This window comes from Kogia breviceps, chromosome 7, assembly GCF_026419965.1.
Source record: "Kogia breviceps isolate mKogBre1 chromosome 7, mKogBre1 haplotype 1, whole genome shotgun sequence".
Taxonomy (NCBI): domain Eukaryota; kingdom Metazoa; phylum Chordata; class Mammalia; order Artiodactyla; family Physeteridae; genus Kogia; species Kogia breviceps.
In genome coordinates, this window is record NC_081316.1 from 82,256,044 (window position 1) to 82,273,444 (window position 17,401).

General features: G+C 43.3%; 1 protein-coding gene across 1 annotated transcript in view; it reads left to right on the forward strand.

Annotated features, from left to right (window-relative positions):
* Positions 1-17,401, forward strand: part of MRPL48 (mitochondrial ribosomal protein L48) — a 49,446-nt gene that overhangs the window by 18,344 nt on the left and 13,701 nt on the right. Inside the window, exon 5 of the mRNA XM_059069714.2 lies at positions 5,631-5,719. Coding sequence (XP_058925697.2) covers positions 5,631-5,719 — 89 coding nt within the window. The remainder of the gene's footprint in view (positions 1-5,630; positions 5,720-17,401) is intronic.

The following is a 17,401-nucleotide window of genomic DNA, read 5'->3' on the forward strand; positions in this document are numbered from 1 at the left end:
GCAGATTGTCTTGGTAAAATATCTCTAGAATTTCAAAACAAAACAAGCAAACAAAAACACCCCAACGCTTACTGAGCACATACCATTTGCCACGTGCTGGGGTGTATCTGCCCTTCAGGGATGTGTATTGGATGGAGAAAATATCCTGTAATTAGACTCTTGGCCGGGGTTACCCGAGCTTTTTCTTCTTTCCCTCCTGCATAGCCCTGCCAAAATGCTTTTTCCAATTTTGAAGGAGAAATAATTAAAATGAAGTTGTTTATCCCCATCCTGGATTGATGGGTTTAGTTCCCAGTTTAGTAAACAAGGACATTGAAGGACAGTTGGCTCTGGCATATATAAAGGGAAGGGATGTGTTGTGGGAGAAGTCAATACATGATTACATTCTATAATTGTACTAACTGAAAGATTTTCAAAGCCTCCTTTTGAAATCATGGGGTTTTGTATCTTCTTCAACAAAAAGAGTTGCCTTTTCTCTCAGGAGGCTGCAATGTTCATATGACAGCAGGAGACCAGCTTAATGACACAAGCAGGGGAAAAAATTCAGTTGAACTTAATGGAAATCAGAGGCTTTCAAACGTGTAAATTTTATAATTAAAACAACTGGCTAATTAAGCAGTTTAACCACTGGTAATTTGACCAAAAACCTTTCATTTAAGAGAGAAAAGGGTTAATTTAACAGTAGTTTGAACCAGGTTCTTAATTAACCAACTGCTCTAATTATAGGAATTTCCCCAAACTAAATTTGAAAATGCCTCCTTGCCAAGGAATTCCAGTAGATTAGAGGCTGAGGCAAGCATTTACGGCATTTTCACCTAAGATGTGTCATCATCTCAAAGATCACTTTTGGTTCTGCTCTTGAAACCACTGGTGGGTGATTGAGTTTCTGTGTACTTAAAGATGGTGACGAGTTCCTGGGTTGTTGTTGTTTTTTAATTTACACAAAATATTTTACTGTATAATGGAGGCATGGGAGAGCTGCAGCTGTAAACTCTTGATGATGTTTGTATGTTTAGGGCAGCACAGAGACGACATTTAAGCTGGCCATGGAGGCTGTGAAGGATATCACCAGTCTGAGAGGTGCAGTCCTAGCATGGGGGACAGCCCAGCACCACACAGAGGCATGAGAACTGCATGGTTTATACAGAATGGCAAGTGTAGCTCTGTGGCTGAGAAGCAAGGTTTTAAAACCCTGGAGGATGGAGAGTGAGGACGTGAAGTGGTTGGAACTAGATTATAAAATTGAGGCTCTTAAATGCTTGCCTAAGGAGTATGAACTTCAGGCAGTGGAAAATCATCAAACATTTTGAAATATAGCAAGGACCTTCCTTGTCTCATTTATTGGTGTTACTGTAGTGCCTGATACAGTGCCTGGCACAGAGTAAGTCCTTTTTAAAATTTAAAAATTGTGGGGCTTCCCTGGTGGCTCAGTGGTTGAGGGTCCGCCTGCCAATGCAGGGGATGCGGGTTCGTGCTCTGGTCCGGGAGGATCCCACATGCCGCGGAGCGGCTGGGCCCATGAGCCATGGCCGCTGGGCCTGCGTGTCCGGAGCCTGTGCTCCACAGAGGAAGAGGCTACGGCAGTGAGAGGCCCACGTACCGCAAAAAAAAAAAAAAAAAAAAAAAAAAAAATGGTGTGTGTGCAGTGAATAAATCGTTGAATTAATGAAAGAATAACATGATTAGGTTTGTGTTTTAGAAGGATTAATTTGTCAGCTTTAGAGGATGGAATAGAAAGGCGGGGTGTGGATACAGAAAGACTAACAACAACAACTCAGCCAAGGATAGTACTCGAATCTTTGCTTGAACTTCCATCCACACTCCCCCTCCCACCACCTTCCACCCACAACAACCAAAGTGATCTTTTTTTTTTTTTTGCGGTACAGGGGCCTCTCACTGTTGCGGCCTCTCCCATTGCGGAGCACAGGCTCCGGACGCGCAGGCTCTGCGGCCATGGCTCACGGGCCCAGTTGCTAGGCATGTGGGATCTTCCCAGACTGGGGCACGAACCCGCGTCCACCGCATCGGCAGGCGGACTCTCAACCACTGCGCCACCAGGGAAGCCCCCAAAGTGATCTTTTAAAAACACATTAGACATATAATTTCTCCGCTTTTCATCATGAAATCCAAACCCTTAACATGGCTCAGAGGGGTGGATTCCAATCCACTGCCCTAATCTCTGTTGCACTCAGCCCCTCTCACTTTGCTTCAGCCACATGGACAGTCTTTTTGTTCCTTGAATGTGCCAGTCTGTGTCCCCCTCTGGGGCCCTTGCACACGCTATTCCCTCTGCCTGGAACATTCATTCTCTATCTTTTTACCTAATAAACTCCTATCTGCCTTTCAGGTCTCAATTTATTTTATTTATTTATTTGAGTAGATAATGCATGTACATGGAACAAGTTTTAAAAGATACAAGAGTATAAAGTCAACAGTAAGTCTCTTTCTCCTGCTGTCTAGCCACTTCTCCCTGGGGATAACCACCTATTACTATTTTCCTCTGAAATCTGGTTTCAGTTCACATGTCATTTTTTTTAGAGGCCTTTCCTGATATTCCAATCTAAAATAGATCCACTGATTGTATTGCCATAGCGCTTTTTATCATTCATCACAATTTGTAATTTCATATTTATTTTGTGACTATTCCCTCCTCCATTAATGATTCCCTCCTCTTACTAGACTATAAGTTCCATAAGCAGAGTTTTGTTGTCCTTGTCCCCTGCTATATCTCCACCTCTTTGCACAGTGTCTGGCATATCATAAGTACTGAATAATTAAGCCCTTCCTAAACTTTTTGCCAGTTTCTATAAGCTCATCTCTTGCCACCCTGCTGCTTATACTCTGCCTTGAAATTCTCTCTCTGGGTCTTCCCCTCCCCGTACTGTGTTCTCTCCAACTCCTAGTCATGTCAGGTTTTACTTAAAAGCCACCTGTTCTAAGAATCCTTTCCTGACACCACAAGTCCAGCCTTAGTGCCTCTCTTATGTATATAGCCCTTATTGTAGGTAGCCCTTATCACCTGCATTGATGTCACTTGTCTCACCACTAGATCATAGATTCTGTATTGCAGGGACTTTGTCTTTGCCCATTGTTACAGCTCCAGCACCTAGAGTAGTGGTTGGTACCAACCCAGGCCTGCCATGGTATTGGGTTGATTGTACATTGCACAACTCTAGTGTGTGCCATTCACATGGTTGTGAGGGTATAATTGTTTCTGGCTACCCCAGTGGGTAGTAATAAATATTTGTTGAATGAATAAACATGCTTTGGAGAGTTCAGTGCTTTTTAGGAGGTCATGTTTTAAAGTCATAATAAAATCTTTTTGGATGGATTAATTTTCAAGGCTCTAATCTGAGGATGATTGTGTACCCAATCAAGGGGATTTGGATATCAGCTCTTTGGGTGGGGCCCCAGGTTGCAGTGTCTGGAACCTAAAGCCTCAAAGAGTCAGCTGGGACTGTGGCCAAGAAGATACCTCAGTTATGTTCAGTGCTCTTTGGAAGCCTTCTGCCCAAAATACCTCCTTCTTCCATGCGTGGTAAACTCTTACTCCTCTTTCAAGAATGCAGCTGTTGGGACTTCCCTGGTGGTCCAGTGGTTAAGAATCCGCCTTCCAATGCAAGGGACATGGGTTCGATCCCTGGTCGGGGAACTAAGATCCCACATGCCGCGGGGCAACTAAGCCTGTGCGCCACAACTAGAGAGAAGCCCATGCGCTGCAACAAAAGATCCCGCGTGCCGCAGCGAAAATCCTGCATGTCGCAACTAAGACCTGATGCAGCCAAATAAATAAATAAATAATAAAGATGAGAAAACTGACTTAAAAAAAAAAATTCAGCTGTTACCTCCCTGAACCTATTCCCCTGTACCGTCTTCCACTTCTCCCCGCTCACCCCTAAGGTGAAGTTAGTTGTTCTTTCCTCTAGGTTCCTTGCTCTCATCTCCATTAAAGTATTTTGTACACTATAAGGTTTCCCATCATCCTTCCCCAGTACACATTGAGTGTCTCTGGGGAAAGTAGTATATTTTAGTCATCTTTGTAACTGTCTCAGTATCTATTCAGTTGTTGGCATATAATAGTAAATGCGGACTAATGCACATCATGGAAGGGATCCATGATATACCAGGGTTGTCTTGATGAAATACTGTGGATTGTAAACATAGGGAAAGTCTCTGAAGCCACAATTCTTGACTGGCCTGGCACAGAGAAGACCTGCTTGGAAGCACATTTTAGAAAAGAGAAGCTTAAGAAACATTTCACTTAACGTCATTAGACTTTTCCACACCATTTTTGTTTAGCCCCCAACAAAGTGGTGGCTCTGGGGAGATGCAGGACCACAGGAGATGGGAGGAAAAGGAGCAGAACCTAGGACTAGTACTTTTCCAGAAGGTAGGGGACAAGCAAGAGAGACAGACAGACATAACAGAGCTGTGTAGGGCTGGTTCCAGTGAAGGGTAGAGATAAGGAGCTGATATCAGATATGGGAACGATCAAGTCTAGCTAGATTTTTTTTTTTAAAATTTGGCTGCATCAGGTCTTAGTTGCAGCACGCGGGATCTTCGCTGTGGCATGTGGGATCTTTCGTTGCGGTGTGTGGCTTCTCTCTAGTTGTGGTGTGTGGGCTCTCTAGTTGCGGCACGCAGGCTCCCTAGTTGTGGCTCGTGGGCTTCAGAGTGCACGGGCTCAGTAGTTGTGGCACGCAGGCTTAGTTGCCCCGCGGCATGTGGGATCTTAGTTCCCCAACCAGGGATCAAACCCACATCCCCTGCATTGGAATGTGGTTTCTTAACCACTGGACCACCAAGGAAGTCCCTAGCTAGATTTTGTATTCCGGAAATTCAGATGTTATAACATATCTGAGAACAGGCTGTTCAGTCACATAGACCTGGGTTTAAATTGCAGTTCTGCCTTTTACTTGCTGGTTGACCTTGGCCAATTCCTATTTTTTTAAGCTGCAGTTTCTTTATTTGTAAATGAAGATAAAAATAATGAGGACTAAAGGAGAATATATCAGCAAGTCCTTCTTTGAAGGGAATCTGGGTGGCATATCTCTGGGTCTACCACAGTGAATATGTGTATAGAGATCCTATTTTTTACATACACACTGTTCTGTACCTTAGGTTTTTAGTTTTTATTGTTATTCACTTAACAAAGTATGTTGGAGATTATTACATATCAACACAAATAAAGCAAATTAGATAGTTTAAAAAACTTTGTGGAAATCTGTGATTGTCCTTTTTCCTGGTTGTATTTGCCACCTGTCTCTTTCTCTGAACAATCTTCACTGGAAAACTTCAAAAGGATTATCGCCTGTTGAGGAACAGAGAAAATGAGAGCCCTGTGAGAATGTATTTTGTCCCCCTACCACCAGTGGCTCTAGCAGGGGAGAATTTCTCAAAGAAAGATGGGTGGTGGGGATTAGATATAGTCCAGGGGCCAAATGGAGAGAAAAATGAGGTAAACCGAGTGTCAGCTCAGGATCAAGAAATAGCTCTGGTTCTTTAAACCAGCAAGAGGCTCACTATCCCCAAATATTCCATTTCACAATGGAGAATTTGTCTCCTCATGTATGATCTATCTGTCCCTGGAGGAGCTTTGAAACAGGTTTGTCTTATTTTCTCTCTTTTAGGTGGCATTCTGCTGAGCGTCAGTCGGCACTACAGGTCACAGCCCACGCATGGCATTGGAAGATACAAGCACCTAGTTAAAGCACAAGAGGTAAAAGGGGCAGAGGTCCTTTAGAAAAGGATAGTATGCAGCTTTTACAAAGACCCCGAAGATCAGATGTGCATAGGTTGGATTATACTGGAGCTAGAAAGGATAGAGGGTTGTCCCTCAGCCTCTCCAGTTAATTAGTTTGGATATGATCCAGAGTGGAGATGTTTTTGCCAGTTCCTAATCTTCTCCCTAGGCCAGGTTATCACAGTGAAAAGCAAATGATTTGGTTTTATTATTTGTGACACTTAAAGAAAATATCTTCTTAGTACTTAGTTCAATATGGACCTCACAATGGAAATGATATGTTCAGTTCAGTTGAATAAATGGTTTGTGGCACAGAGGTGGATTCACATTTTCAGCCAAATAGCTGATTTTTACAGTATTTACAGATTTAAAGTATGTATGTGTTTCTTGAATCCATTATCACAGATAACTGGGAGTTATTTCTAAGTATTGTAAGATTATTTAGCCTATTTCTTTGGCTACAGCTGAAGGATTGCTTCTGTGGGGGTTAGATTTTTTGTGCATTTGCAGAGGATTTTGTAGTGGGATGGACACAAAACTGGCTTGAAAGTCAGACAGTCTAGCTTTGAGTCACGATTCTATCACTTCCTGTAAACAGTATAGTTAGGAAGATTTCGCTGTTCTACTTGGGGAGATTTCAACATCGCTTTTGGTTCTTTGGCTTAGTTCGATGCTCCCATGCAACCCCGCACATCTCCCATTGCCTCTCTCACCTTGGCAGAGGTCCAGTACCACTGCATGTGGGCCTCAGAAGCCACTAAACTTGCCACGTTCTTCTGAGCAACATCCTTATATCAAGGAATTTCATGACAGGAATGTTGCCATACTTGAGGCTTGTATCAGGCACCTTCCCAGCAGGAAACAGCCCTACTAAAATTGTTCCTTTGTGTTGAGAGAGTACTGAATTGGGAACCAGGAAACTTGTGTTCTAGGCTTGGTTCTGCCAGTTATTAGCTTCATGATTTGGGGTAAGTAACCTAACCTCTTTGGGCATGGCAGGCCCTGAAATTATATGTAAAATGTTTTCTATGTGTGACTTTTTCTGGAAAGAGAGTCCATAGCTTTTGTCAGACTCTTCACGAAGTTTGAGAAACTCTGGATTAGAATATCTTCAAGAGTCTTTCAGCTCTGATATTATGTAACTCCATTATGCTATGATACATTTTTCAAACATCTATTATGTGCTAGGTACTGTTGGGGGTGCCTTGCCTATTCAGACTGAGTTGCAGTAAAATTTTATAGTATGAATGAACAAGACCTGGTTCATGCTCACAGGGAGCTGATAAACCACTAGAGATAAGACACAAATAATTATGCTCCCAAGCAGAAAGTGACAAGTGCTAAAAGGAAGATACAAAGTGCTATTTAAAATTCAGGGGCTTCCCTCGTGGCGCAGTGGTTGAGAGTCTGCCTGCCGATGCAGAGGACACGGGTTTGTGCCCCGCTCCGGGAAGATCCCACATGCCGCGGAGCGGCTGGGCCCGTGAGCCATGGCGGTTGAGCCTGCGCGTCCGGAGCCTGTGCTCCGCAACGGGAGAGGTCACAACAGTGAGAGACCCGTGTACCGCAAAAAAAAAAAAAAAAAAAAAAAAAAATTCAGAAGAAGGAGTGATTTACATCCTTTCTGCGTTGTGACACCTCAGAGCAAGTTCTTGGAGTTGTTTTATTTTGGGATATCCCCCTTCTAAAAGTTTTGCATAAATTAGCAGAAAATAAAATTAGTTTTGTTTGGGTGTGAGTTTTTTGTTTTTTTTAATTTCTTGGGATCCTCCCTAATGGATAATTTTCTGTATATACCATGCTCTGGCCCACTCCTTGGCTTGTTATAAAAGGAAGCTTAATGGCATGTCTAATGCCATCTGTCCCATCTTTCTCTCCAGCCTCCTCTCCCATCTCATGGATACCATACTCAAATCATCATACTGTTTTGAGACCTCTCACATGCTCTTCTGTCTACTTGGAAGACCTGCTCTCCTTCTTCACTTGGCTAATACATTCTGAACATCTAAATCCAATTGAGGAAGCAGAATGAGGAGGGGAAGAACAAATCTCCCCTTCTGAGAAACCACTGATTCCCAGCACTGGGTTACTTGTCCTACCATGAGCTGCTGGAGTTCCTTGTGCTTCCTCTATCCTAGGACTTGCTGCTATTTTAACCACCTGTTTTGATGACTATTTCTCCTCCTAGATGATGAGCATCCTCAGGGTAGAGGCCATGTCTCATATTTTTTCTGTATCCTCGGTGTCCAGCACAAAGCCTGGCATCAAGTAGAGGACAATAAATATTGACTGAGCTGAACCTAAACGTGGTTATTGGAGCTGCCCTGAGGTTTTGTAAATCAGAGCTGGCAAACAACCCATTCTCTGCAAACAGCTGCCTCCAGATGACCTTGGTTGCTTGAAGGCAATGATGCTCCCTTTTGTTAGGGCTGTAGGCTTTTCTCTGATGGCATTCATTGTTCCAGGGTGGCTAGCACCATAGGGCTGGATAGTGATGGAAGCTGCTAGAGGCTCCTCACTTCCCACACGGAACAGCACAATGAAAACTTTCATCCGCCAGCTTACAGAGGCTCTGTCCCAAGTCCCTGTCTCTTTTGTACCCCTGGGGAACTGGACTGGAAAAGCTAGAAGTCATCTTTTGGCTTCCTTTCTTCCCTGAACTTAGAACCTAGAAAAAACAATGAACAGCCATATTCCCATTTTTTCTTCTCTGACTCTCAGGCTGGCTCCTCTACTCTCTTGAGCCTTACATCCCTGAGACAAGAGTTAATTCTCATGCACAAAGTGGCCAACCCTTGTCCCTTTTCTGCTGGTATAATCTCTTCACACCTCCTTCCAAAGGTCTCACACTCAGCCATATGACTCCTGAACCTTGGGAAGGAAAAGGCACATCTATCTCACCTCAGCTTTCCTTGTCAATACTGGTTTTATCTCTATCTTGCATGGCCTGGTTTATAACTCTAGGTTGGTTCTCATCCCTCCATCCTGTGCCCTTGTCCTTGATGCTTCTCTGAGGAGTTAATGAGAAGAGAGATGAAAACAAAGCTTCCTCTTGGGTGGCAGCATGGGGGATGATAGCAAACCATTTTTTCTGTATCCTCAGTGGGATTCTGGGTCTCTCAGCATAGCCCCAATCTCCTTCTCAGTGATTTCCCATTTTGCACCCTATACTTAAGGCACATTTTCTCATACACCCATTCTGTCTCATGCTTCTGTGTCTTTGTACATGCTCTTTCTTCTTTAAGACATGATATCTTCCTTTTTCTTCTCTCATCATGTAAGGCCCACCTTCACTCATGGCAGTGAGGGATCACACTTCAGAGCATATCTACAGCCATAGCACTGTGTCTCAGTGTGTAATCTCATTATTCCTTCAAGGGCCCTGCATCATTCTGTTAAATTTAAAAGGTTTCAGATTATTTGGAGTGATTTTTATTTGATAAAAATAAAAAGAATATAGTCCTTCACATTTGTATAGTGCTAGGTCATATCACCCCAAACCACTTACTTACTTGCCCTCAGCTGTTGTTCAGCCTCCAATTTTAGGGTAATAGCAGCCCAAGAATAAAAGCATTGCCAAGAGGAAGATGTGGGAGGATAAAATGGAGACAACATAAATTGCTGTCAGTTTTAGCTGTTATATGTTCTATTTTTCAGGCTCTGGGGCAAGAGAGTAAGGTTTTTGAACTCAGACAATTTATTTCCTCTTTGTAGAACGGCCACCAGGAATCAAGATACCTTTTCTCTTGGAAACTTCATGCTGTTCTGACTGTTGACATAGAGGAGGTGTTTATCATTTCTGACACCTACTTATTGTGTTGTAGCACTCATAGATTGATCAGCTCTAATAGCCACAAGTCTGTGAGGAGACTGTGACGTCATTCCCAGAAAAATCAGATCAGAATCACTTTGTGGTGGTAGTCCTAGCTTCCTGGAAACAGAAAGATTGGTTTTGCTGGCCTGGTGACGGTAGGACTAGACATGGATTATAGGACTGGCTTACAGAGAGTTGTTTTAAACTAGCATCCATGTTTTCCCTCAAGTCTACCTCTTGTAACTCATTGAAAAGAACAACCGTTATTGAGTGTCTGCTATGTGCCAGGCACTGTGCTTTGCACAGATGATGCTGTGGTGAGTGGGACACAGTCTCTTATTACAAAAACTATGAAGTGGCCTGGGAAGGATAGTGCTCAAAAATGTAGCTAAAATACATGTGGGAAGTGCTTTGCTTGGGAAATGAACTAAATATCAAGAGAACAAAGTTTAAAGATGCAGTTCTCCCTGAAAGGGTCAGTGGAGGTGTTATAGAGTTCATCTCAACAAACATTTATTAAATACTACCTGTATCCTCGCACTGAATATGTAAAGTGAACTGACACTCATCTAGGAGTATGCAGTTGCTTAGGGTAGCTGGAAACACTGGGGCTGTAAAAACTATTAAAGAGTTTCCCAGAGCTTTTCCAGGCACAGAGAGATTCCTGTGAAGACCTGACTTTTAGCCTGTGCCATTAGAGCACCCTGGTCTCCAGCCCACTGGGCTCTCATCCTGCCTTGCCTCTTCTGCTAAATTACAACAGTGTCAGAGTTTTAGAGAGATTCATTTTTGATATGAGTAAAAGTAATGATCTCTTTCCATTTTCAAAGTGCTTTCACATCCATTATCTCAGTGCCTCTCAAACCATAGGCCCTTGGAACACTGGTGATCCTAGAATGGAACTTCTCCTCAGGTTTAATAATGGCAATCTTCCACATTTTAGAAAGACAATTAAGTTAATGGATAGAATTTTCTAAATTACAAGTTTTTCTCCCATCAGTTTTACTTGATGAAAATAAATGTTAACAAAGAAACTAGTATGTTTTCATATTTTTTGAAATGCAGAGAACTCCATTTATATAATCTAACCATATGTTCTGCTAGTTAAGTCATTCTTGTTTTATACAATGAAAGCACATTGATGAGTATTTCATGTGCTTCACAAAGGGAAACGTGATTTTTTCTTAGGCCCTTTGTAACCAATAGATTTGACAACCATGCTTTTTGCTTCACCAACTATCCTGTGAGGTGGACTGGGCAGAAAAGGAAACTGAGGAGCATAAGTGATTTCTCTATGACCATATGGCTAGTAAATAACAGAATTAGAACCAGAATTTAATTCAGCTCAATTCAACATTTAATATTTCTGGACTGTAGGAATAGAGAAATGAATGAGACATAATACTTTCTTATTGAGGTAGTGGTTTGGCTGCCATAAGAGGGAGATCCACTCAGTCAAGGGGCTTAAACAAGATAGAGTTTATTTTTCTGTCATATAAAATATAGGTAGATATTCCCGCCTTTCGTTTTGCAACACTTATCATACTGCTTCTATCTCACAGTCTGAGATGGCTGCCTCCACTTAAGCCTTCATGTCCACATTCCAACCAGCAGGAAGGGGAAAGGGAAAGCAATATGTGTGAGCTTGTATCCCACTGGCCAGAACTTGTTCACATAACCATACCCAGCTGCAAGATTGGTTGGGAAATGTAATTTTTATTATAAATGGTCATGTGCCCAGGTAAAATTCAGCAGGTCCGTGATTAAAGAGAAAAGAGAGAATAGATATTGAAACTGGCAGGCTCTGCATACCTTCCTTAAAGAGAAAGATGGAGATTAAGAGAAATGTTTTAGAATTAGGCAGACCCAAGTTAAAGATTCAGTTCTTATGCTTACTAGTGTGTGTCCTTGGGTAAGTTACTTAACTTTTACAAGTCACAATTTTCTTGCCTTTAAATAACCATGTTATTTAAATGCTTTGTGAGAAGTAAGTTAAAAAAGAAAGTTTTGGGGCTTCCCTGGTGGCACAGTGGTTGAGAGTCCGCCTGCTGATGTAGGGGACACAGGTTCGTGCCCTGGTCCGGGAGGATCCCGCATGCCGCGGAGCGGCTGGGCCCGTGAGCCGTGGCCGCTGAGCCTGCACGTCCAGAGCCTGTGCTCAGCAACGGGAGAGGCCACAACAGTGAGAGGCCCGCGTAAAAAGAAAGTTTTAAGTACTTAGCATAGTGTCTGAAACATGGAGGCCATAAGTAGTTACTGGTGGTGATAATGATGATGCTGATGATGGCATTAGTCCCTCTTTTTCCAATCCCATAGCACTCTATTTTCCTCCCTCAAAACATGCATCTTCTTATAATTGTTCTATGTATGCCTTTCCCAATAGATTGCAAGTTTCAGCAAGCAGAGACTATGGCTGTCGTGTTTACTATCTTATCCCTATTGCTAACCCTGGTCTGGCTTATCACTATTGGTCAGAAAATATTTGTTGAATAAATGGGTACATGTGATAAGTGATAGTGGTGTATAATGGGGAGGGGGTTGCTATGGGAACACATAGGAGTAGTACCTAACTCAGCATGAGGAATGAGGGAAGGCTTCCTGGAAGAGCATGAACAGAGTCTTAAAAAATGACTAAGAGGGACTTCCCTTGCGGTCCAGTGGTTAAGATGCCACGCTTGGGGCACGGGTTCCATCCCTGATCAGGAAACTAAGATCCCGCACGCCGCGTGGATGCCGCAAAAAGCAACAACAACAGCAACAAAAAATTACTAGGAGTTACTCACATTGAGGATGTTGGGTGAAGAGTCAGACTCTGCAGGGAGGGGAAACATTCTGGGCAAAGGTGGAAAGTCATTGATCCTGGAGATGCAGTTGGGAAACTTTTAGCAGTTTGTTAATCCTGGAATCTCAAGTGGGCACTAGAGGATGATGGGACATGAGACTTGAGAAGTAGATAGGTCTAGATCAACGTTTTTTAAAGTTGCCATTTATTGAGGAACTACTATATACCCTTATATGTCATGCAAAAAACCTAGGCGTACTGACCTGCTCATTGCACTTTCAGCTGCGGCCACCTGAGGTCATTGCTCTTGGGTTTTAATTGACATGGTGCAGCAAAGTAGCTTGTGTTGAACTTGCCATGGGAGGTAGGCTGCTTGTTATGATTAAATTGAGAGGACTGGTTCTTTTTCTTCTTCTTTTTTAAAAAAATTAATTTATTTTTGGCTGCATTGGGTCTTCATTGCTGTGCACGGGCTTTATCTGGTTGTGGCGAGCGGGGGCTACTCTTCATTGTGGTGCGTGGACTTCTCATTGCAGTGGCTTCTCTTGTTGCAGAGCACAGGCTCTAGGCGGGCAGTCTTCAGTAGTTGCGGCACGTGGGCTCAGTAGTTGTGGCTCACAGGCTTAGTTGTTCCGTGGTATGTGGGGTCTTCCCGGACCAGGGCTCAAACCCGTGTCCCCGGCATGGGCAGTTGGATTCTTCACCACTGTGCCACCAGGGAAGTCCTGAGAGGACTGGTTCTTTCATGTGTGTCTTCTCTCTCTCTCTCTTTCTCTGAACTGTAAGCCTCTTTAGAGCTGGGACTGTGTTTTCTCTTTCTTTGGTCTCTTTCCTTAGAGTGGTTGAATCAGCACTTTGCACACAGCAGGTGCTTAATAAATATCTTATTCTGTAAAACATACCAATAGGATACTAGGAGCATGCTTACCTCCAATTTGTAGTAAAAATAATGTCCTATCTGTGTACATTACTCAATCTTTCTTTAAAGATACCACTTATTGAGCAACTACTATATACCAGACGTGTAACCACTGTGTGCCAGGCTTTAAAAGCATTATTTCATTTTACAGTATTACAAATGGTATATTTTATTTAATCCTCAGATATGCTGTGGTTATTAAGGACCCTGTTTAAGGAATCTAAGACTCATTAAATGACTTGCCCAAGTGGCTAGTAATTTCCAGAGCCATTATTTGAACTGACAGTGGTCACAATCCATCTAATGTCCATGCTATTTTCATTTCACATAAATTCACTATTTTGAGCTTCGCAAGAACCTTAGGTGTTACGGATGAAGACACTGACATCTAGAGAGGTCACTCAATGTCATGTGGTGACTAAGACAGTACTTGAGCCCAGATTTTCTTTCTTTTTTTCCGGCCATGCTGTGCAGCATGCAGGATCTTAGTTCCCCAACCAGGGATCAAACCTGTGCTCCCTGCAGTGGAACTGTGGAGTCTTTACCACTGAACTTCCGGGGAAGTCCCCCAGATTTTCTTTGGCTTCCATCTTAGTCTAGGGCTCTTTATACAGCACCAGGCTGAGCCTCTCTGCCATCCCAGTCAGGATCAGGCCTTCTGCCTGGTGTACATTTCTTGAGTGTGCTACACTGAGTTATAAACATAACCACTTGATTTCTGTGCACCCTATAGCTCATTATGGACTGTTCAGAGTACCATCACCAAATCATTTAAGTCCCCAGGTGTAGCTTTTAAAATTTCCATCAGCAGAATTTCTGGAAGCTGTATATGCTGCAGGCCTGTCAGCTATTCATTTGAGGATTCAGATGATACAATTTCTTCCCAACTTTCGCACCCTAGAGAATGCCACCTATAGTGATAGGCAGCTACTATCATTACTTTTGCAGAATCTAGAGGAGAGAGCCTGGGTTTGGGGCCACAGACTCAGCTTCTAGCAATGGCTAGACCCAAAGTGGTTGCCTTTTCCATTTCCTTACTATTGTAACCTTTAAACAAGTCATTTCCCTTTTCTGGACCTCGACTTCCCCCTTATATAAAATTAGGGGAGGAAGGAATGAGATACTAAGTTATCTCTAAGTTACCTTCCAGCTGTAACAGTCTGTGATTCTAATCTGAGTCCTTTCTCTATCTGTTCTTTGCCAGCAAAGTTTCCCAGTAGCCTTGGCCAAATAACATCCTTCAGAGGACCTCAGTTTTCTGTCTGTAAAATAGGAGTAATATGGATATTTCTGTACAAAAATGGTTTAGTGATTTATCCCATGGCCCATTTTGGGCATCATATTGTACTTCTACAGGGATCCAAGGATGGCCGCCCTGGGCCAACTCACGGTGAATCCAGGTCAGTCACAGGAGTACCAAAGTTTGATAGTGGACAGTAGTCCATCTTCCCTGCCATCTTTCTCGTAGTCTCCATTCCTTTCCTGCCTAGCTCTCCTACATGGGCAGTCAGGGTGGCCTTCCCAAAACACAGCCCTAGTCATGTACATCTCTTGCACAGATATCTTTAATAGCTCCCCATGGCAGTCATGAAGGTCTAAACTCAGGCAGTAGGAATAAAAAGGAGGTGATGAGAAAGATTGAGCAGGTAAAATTATAGGAACTGGTGTCTGAAATCTCATGCACTCAAGCTCTTGCTAGCTATGCTGTGCCCTGGCTCAGAACTGAAATATAATATCACAGTGGACTCCTGATGGTGTGGATTGGTCCAGACAGATCTAGGCCAACATGGAAAAGCACGTGAGATGCCAAGAGGGATACTAGAATAAACTTTCTTCTTTTTGTTTTCCTAAAGCGACACCTTTGAAGAGCCCTGGCATTTTCCCTGGTTAAGAAAAGCCTCCTGCAGGCTTCAAAGAAGCTCCTCCCTTCCCTGCTGGAAAATTTCAGCCACTCCCCTTTGCATTCTGACTTTAGCATTCTTCACAGCTCTGACTGCAGTGCTGTCATGATGAGAAGTCTGGATCGCTGCATTTGGCCTTGGGTATTGTGGGCTCTGCAGGAGAGCCAAACCCCTGCACCTTGATGGTTGGTTATAGAAGTTGGCTTCTCACTCATAGCAAAGTCTAGGACCCTGGGGTGACTACCACTGTTAAGAACTTTAATAATGCAGAGGCTTCAGTGGAAAAATTTCTGCATTGGGAGTCAGGAGGTCTGGGTTAGTTCCTAGGATCTGTCGGGTGTGGCTGTGTGACTCTGGGGGACATTTTTTTTTTTTTTTTTTTTTTTGTGGTATGCGGGCCTCACTGTTGTGGCCTCTCCCGCTGCGGAGCACAGGCTCCGGACGCGCAAGCTCAGCGGCCACGGCTCACAGGCCCAGCCACTCCGCGGCACGTGGGATCCTCCCAGACCGGAGCACGAACCCGTGTCCCCTGCATCGGCAGGCGGACTCTCAACCACTGCGCCACCAGGGAAGCCCTGGGGGACATATTTAATCTCTCTGGGCTTCATATTCTTCCCCTGCAAGGATGAAGAACTGGGAAAAAGTTATCTCTAAAAGCCATCCTATTCTAAAATTCTAAAATAGTGATTCACTGCATGTTGTCTCTCTGCTGGGCCCTGTGCTAGATGTGAGGAATATGAAAATGAAAAAATAATAATAAAAGTTAATGTTTATTGAGTGTTTAAATATGTGCCACAGATTGAATTAACTATATACAGTGCTTTGTTCACTTCTTCGAATATCCCTGTGAGATCAGGTTTGTCATCAGTTTTACTGGCCTTGTGAAAGGACCATTACTTGGCCCTCCCCCTGTTTCTCTAGATTGGGCCTCTGCTCTCTCAGACTGACCTGGAGAGCATTGATGTGAGAGAACCACTCTAGGTGCTCTGCCAGGAACACTTCTGCTATGGCAGTAACTAGGCTGTTGGCTGTTAGATAGGGGTGACTTAAGACATGTAAATAGATTCCCACCCCATATTTTTCTTTAAAAAAATTTCTACCAAATAGCAAGATTTATTCTAAATCTCCAATAACTAGGACAGTGTGTTATTAGCTCAAGAATAGACAAATAGGGCTTCCCTGGTGGCGCAGTGGTTGAGAGTCCACCTGCGGATGCAGGGGACACGGGTTCATGCCCCGGTCCGGGAAGATCCCACATGCCGCGGAGCAGCTAGGCCTGTGAGCCATGGCCGCTGAGCCTGCACGTCTGGAGCCTGTGTTCCGTAACGGGAGAGGCCACAACAGTGAGAGGCCCACGTACCGCAAAAAAAAAAAAAAAAAAAAAAAAAATAGAATAGGTAAATAGCCCAATAGAGCAGGATAAAGAATATAGAAACAGATCCAAGTATCTCTGAACATGTATTATATGACATAAGTGACACTGCAATGGTGCTGGGGTACTTGAGTCAATTGGATTGAATAGTCATGTGAAAAAAACTGACTTGACTCCTATTTCACACTGTACACAAAAAGCACTTAAAATGATTGTAGATCTAAATGTAAATATTAAAATAATCAAACTTTAGAAGATAACATACAAGAATATCCTCATGATCTTAAGGTAAGCAAAGATTTCTTAAACAGGACACAAAAGTCACTATAAATATAAAAGAAAAAAATGAGTAAATTGGACTACATTAAAAATAACAATTTTTGCTCATCAAAATGCACCATTGGGCTTCCCTGGTGGCGCAGTGGTTGAGAGTCCGCCTGCCGATGCAGGGGACACGGGTTCGCGCCCCGGTCCGGGAAGATCCCACGTGTCGTGGAGCGGCTGGGCCCGTGAGCCATGGCCGCTGAGCCTGTGCGTCCGGAGCCTGTGCTCCGCAATGGGAGAGGCCACAACAGTGAAAGGCCCGCGAACTGCAAAAAAAAAAAAAAGCACCATTAAAAAGTGAAAAAGGAAGACACAGGGAGGAAAAAGATATTTGCAACATGTACGTTTAACAAAGGATCATGTCTAGAATATAGAAGGAACCTCTGCAAATCAGTAAGAGAAAGGAAGTCAACTCAATCTAAAAAATGGGCAAAATACTTGAATAGGCAGGTTATAAAAGAGAATATCCAAATGGCCAGTGGATATATGGGAACATGCTCAGGTTCAGTAGACTTAAAGGAAATGCAAGTTAAAGTCTGAATGCAT